The sequence below is a fragment of the Sardina pilchardus genome, chromosome 22 (genome assembly GCF_963854185.1).
Source record: "Sardina pilchardus chromosome 22, fSarPil1.1, whole genome shotgun sequence".
NCBI classification, from domain to species: domain Eukaryota; kingdom Metazoa; phylum Chordata; class Actinopteri; order Clupeiformes; family Clupeidae; genus Sardina; species Sardina pilchardus.
In genome coordinates, this window is record NC_085015.1 from 25,698,400 (window position 1) to 25,703,405 (window position 5,006).

The 5,006-nt window shown below is 48.7% G+C and overlaps 1 protein-coding gene across 1 annotated transcript in view; it reads right to left on the bottom strand.

Annotated features, from left to right (window-relative positions):
* socs3b (suppressor of cytokine signaling 3b) overlaps positions 1–3,488 on the bottom strand; it is a 4,108-nt gene extending 620 nt beyond the window's left edge. The window contains exons 1-2 of the mRNA XM_062526095.1: positions 3,306–3,488; positions 1–2,474 (exon numbers count right to left, since the gene is read on the bottom strand). The exon at positions 1–2,474 is cut by the window's left edge and continues 620 nt beyond it. Of these exons, the coding sequence (XP_062382079.1) occupies positions 1,513–2,262 (750 nt within the window). The 5' untranslated portion in view covers positions 2,263–2,474; positions 3,306–3,488 and the 3' untranslated portion in view covers positions 1–1,512. The remainder of the gene's footprint in view (positions 2,475–3,305) is intronic.
* Positions 3,489–5,006: the final 1,518 nt, after the last annotated feature.

The following is a 5,006-nucleotide window of genomic DNA, read 5'->3' on the forward strand; positions in this document are numbered from 1 at the left end:
CGCTCCTGCTGCAATGCCAGTGCTGACGCATTTTAAATATTTGCTTGGCTTTCTGGGCCCGGGAGGAAATAATCATTTATTTTGGCCCACGGTAAGAATTTCCTCCAAGTAACAACACTGGGTTTCTTCACAGGAGCCATTTTCAAACTCATGTCTACAGTGAGCAGGAGAGAGGGAGAGAGAGAGAGGGGGATAGAGAGAGAGAGAGAGAGACAGGGAGAGAGAGAGAGATGGTAGGAGGGAGACAAATGAGAGAGAGAGAGAGAGAGAGAGAGAGAGACAGACAGACAGATAGAGTGGGTGTGTGTGAGAGAGAGACAGAGAGCTCGGCGAATCCACCAAAAGATGGATGCTGAAATGTTGGGGAGAGAGGAAAGAGGGGAGGGAGTTCAGAGGATATGATGGAGGAGAGAGAGAGAGAGAAAGAGAGAGAGAGAGAGAGGGGGAGAGAGAGAGGAGGAGTAAAGGTGAGGCTGGCTGTGCTCTCTGGCTCTGAGTGGCTCCGGGCAGACGGTGGGGAGAGTGGCTGCTCCACAGACCCAACCCCCCCCCCACCCACTCATCCAGGCGGCTGCTCCGCTTGGCAAGGAGCTGTGGAAATGTGAACGTCATGCAGTCACCGCCAGGGCCCTTCTCCACACACACACACACACACACACTCACACACACTCACACACACTCACACACACTCACACACAAACACACACACACAGAGAGCTACACTCTCTTTCGTGGAGGAGTCCAATTGTCAACCAGGTTAAACCAAAGTGAGAGAGCTTCTCCTGATCGATAGTGAGGGCTGGATGGCAGCCCTAGCAGCACACTTAACTCCGAGACTGACACAACGCCAGAGTAGTCCACTGCGCAAACGTGACAGACGTCATTCGTCATCTGGAAAAAAACTTCAACAAGACAAAGTTCTCTCCGTCTGAAGGGAAGGGGGAAATAAAACTGGGAAAAAAAAAAAGAAAAAAAAAATGGCAATTGTTCACCCTTGTGTTTTATGTTTTTCGTGTCCAGAACTGGTCAACTGTCAACCCGAAGGCTTCTGCGCCACATTCCATAGGAATATTTCTTTTGTGCTGTCCATTCCAAGGCCAAAACAATCACTCTCTATTCCTCTTTTCTTCTCACACAGTCTCCTCTAAGCACTCAAAGGCACAGTTGGGCTGGCGTCCAGCCCACAATACTGACGGACACACAGAGAACTTTTAAAAACGGCTAAAAACCAAGCCCGGTGTTAGCGCCTCCTTCACATGGCCCGGGACTCCCAGCATCCACTGCTCTCTCTTGCCCTCGCTCTCTCGGCCTGTGACCGGCCACATGTTCGGCATGTGACACCCCCTGCCGGATACCACAAACGTCCACACGTCCGCGAGACGCGTCTCCTAAACGCCAAAGTCCAAAGGGCGCGAGGAGACCGTTGGGTTTCGTGTGGCTCTGCTCCCCAGAAGAGGCAAGTGGGGGGGAGATACACTGTTGAAGGATGTTGAGTTGGGGTGGACTGAGGGGTCAGATGGGCGCGTCGTACTCCTCGAGGAACTCCTGCAGGGTCTGGGGCAGCTGCTCCCGCTTGGTGGACATGTCCAGGTGTCCGTTGACCGTCTTGCGGCAGAGGTGCTGCAGCGTGGACATGCTGCAGGCCAGTGGCCTCAGCAGCTCCAGGGGCACCTTCTCGCCTCCCGAGTAGATGAAGTAGGTGCTCCTCCCGGCCCCCTCCGCCGGACCCTTCCCACAATCCCCTGCGGCGGAGGAGCCGCTCGCGCCACCGCTGCTGCAGCTGCCGCCGCCTGCTGCTGATGCTGAGGAGCCGTCGGCACTGAGGCTGCCGCTGGCAAAGGCGGCGGTGGTGGGCATGTAGTGGTGGATGAGCTTGAGCACGCAGTCGAAGTGGGGCACCTTCTGGGCATCGCACGGGTCGGTCTGCAGGTAGAAGGAGCAGGCGTCGCACTGGATGCGCAGGTTCTTGGTGCCCGTGACCGTCTTGACGCTGAGCGTGAAGAAGTGGCGGTGGTCGGAGCTGTCGCGCACCAGGAAGGTGCCGGCGGGCTCGGCGCTCAGGAGCGTGCTTGCCTCCTTGCCCCCCATGGAGCTCCAGTAGAAGCCGCTCTCCTGGAGCTTGCGCGCGGCCGACAGCACCAGCTGGTACTGCAGGCGACAGCTGAAGGTCTTGTAGCGGTGGCGGTGCGGCAGCCGCCGGCCACACTCCACAGGACTGCTGCTCATCACGGGGAAGGAGTCAAACCTGCTGTGGGTTACCATGGCGCTCCGCCGGCGCCCTCAGCAGCCCGACCTCCAGGGGCGCGCCGCTGGGGGGGTGGAGGTCGAGGCGGGGGGCGGCACAGGGTGGCAAGAGGAGGCAGCGGAAAGGGGGGTGAGCCTGCAGACTTGCAAAGCACTCACACGCACCACTCTGCTCCCAATGCTCCTGGACATTAAGAAATGATGAGGTCTCAAACTGTTGTGGAAAGCAGCTGCAAATGAAACACACAGGGAGACAAAGAGAGAGAGATTTAAGGGTCATTGAGTGCACATCTGCAGATGGTCACATAACCTCAGAGGAATAAATGAACAATAGGACAAATGAACAGGAAACTTAGTTGATGTGCTCATGCTATAAGTGTAGGCTAGGCTAGATGTGGAGATGTTGGGCTGCTTATTGTCCTAGGACCTAGGCTCCTACGGTCTGTGGACTCCAGACATGCCTATGTGGGCTAAGTGGGGGGGAAAAGCCCCTCTGAAACTCCAGGCGATGCCATTTTCAAGCCCAGACAGATTGACGGAGATGTAATCGCAACTTAATTTTTGGAGCAAACTAACTGCTTTGCTGCGATTTACGCACGCGAACTTGATATTCTCTTCGATCGCGCTCGGGCTTTTAGAAAACAGGTTATTATGAATGAGGTACTCCAGTTCTTTCCGAATAGACTAATTCCTCATTCAAGACAAACGCTGCCATTCTCGTGTTACACTGTAAGTAGCCTAGGCTACATCTTGTCTTTCTCCGCTTGAATAGGATACCGCAACGCCAAGTGGAAAGAGCCCGGCGTAGTTCGGACCAAAGCAGCCTACTACCCTGCTATTTTTTAAGGGAAAACACCTCTTCTGAGGCGACCGCATTGGAAAATACAATGGCTTTATAACCTTGTTAGACACGCTGGCTTGTGATACTTCACTGTTCCACAGTAGCCTAGGCCTATTTATAGACTGAAATACAACATCAAGAATTGTGTGTTTCAATACACACACGGCAAAAGTGTCTAAAATCGTGTCCATTAGCATGATAAAACGGAAAGGGCTATTACCTTCAGCGTGTCCGCTGACTGGATCTTGTAGTTTTCCTCCGTTTTTATCTCCTATGGAGTAATAGTCTTTTAGCTTGAGGACGGGGGGGACAGCGGTGAGAGATGTTTGTCAGTCAGTAGACTTAAAGCCAATAGAAATAGCGCGTCTCTTCGACAAGAGGTAGTGGAAGTACTGCCCCAATTGTCCAGTGCCTGCTGATATTTGTAAATGACTCCTCCTCCTCCTGCTTCCAGTAAAGCGCGAGCGCATACACAACACACACACACACACACACACACACACACACACACACACACACACACACACACTTTCTCTCACTAGCTCTGCTTTTGGCAGATTGCCAATAAATAAGCAGTATGACCTTTTTTTACGATTCCTGGTATTCTCAGACGCCCTCCCATCCCCCATCGGTTAGCTATTGCAAGGTGAAAAAGTTAAAGTTCCGTTCTTGCACAGAAAAAGAAGAGATAGCCCAGGATTACAAAATCATAGACTGTAAGCAAACAGTTGCAATGCAAACATGCGGCTAAATTAAATGAACAAATACATACATTAGTGACAACTATTCGTCTGTTTAGGCTATTCATACACGATTCGACATTAGGTTGTTTTTATTAGGGCACATGCTACACTACTGCAGTTTATTTGAATGCAGTGAATAAACACATATTTAATTTAATCTCACACAATGTTGTTTAAATTTGTTTTATCTCCTGCACGTCTTGCCGCTTTACAGCCATCGATCTCCTGACAGTTTGGCACGCCCTCCAAGGGACAAAAACAGTACAGCATCTCACCTTCCAAATATGACGTTAAAGGCACAGTTGTTCAAGACAGTTTGTTGTCAACATTGTATTGTGCAATGACAGGAGATTGAACATTTGTCAGGACTTCTATTGGTGATTCGAATGATGAATGATAGACCTACAATGTCTCTCAACGTCACCTTAACTTCACATAGGTTAGATATTCACATAGGCCAACATTTCTCTGTTTCAGACCCTTACAGTATGTGTTCAATTTAGAGTTATTGAGTTTGACCTCTACATAATATAGAAAAGCACTTTAAACAACATATCAGCATTCAAGACATAGGCCTATTCATATTTTTCAGATACAATACATTATTTAGGTTTAGGTCATGGAAGGTCATGGAAGTATAGGCCATGGACTTAAAAAAAAAAAAGCAAATGCTTTTGCCGATGTTCTCCTAAATTGTATATGACAAAACATTTTAGTTTACAAAAAGCAAGGATAATATAGACAAATTAAAACGGTTGACTAGGCTATCTGTTTTTAGGCCTAGCATAAAATATATTTGTTATTAATCTATTTATTAAATTCTTCTCAATCTTTCTTCTTTACACTTATCAATTGGGATACCTCTGCACACGAGCTAATGAGTTAATTAGTTGAGCTAATGGTCATTTCACTATTTCCAAAGTGTCTCTAGCCTACATGTGACAAATACAATCCTTGTGTATCATTGTATTGACTTTAAAAAGTGTGATTAGGTCAAGCCAAGGGAAACTGATTTCTAGTTATAAATCAATAAAAGATAACAAAAAATAGAAGAATATTCCATTTATTCTTATAGATTATGGCTATGTTGTGCATAGCTGCACACTGAAAGTTCCATCTGCATCGGTTACAATGTTACCTTTGACATGTTAGAAGTTACAATGGGTCGGATGCCCGAA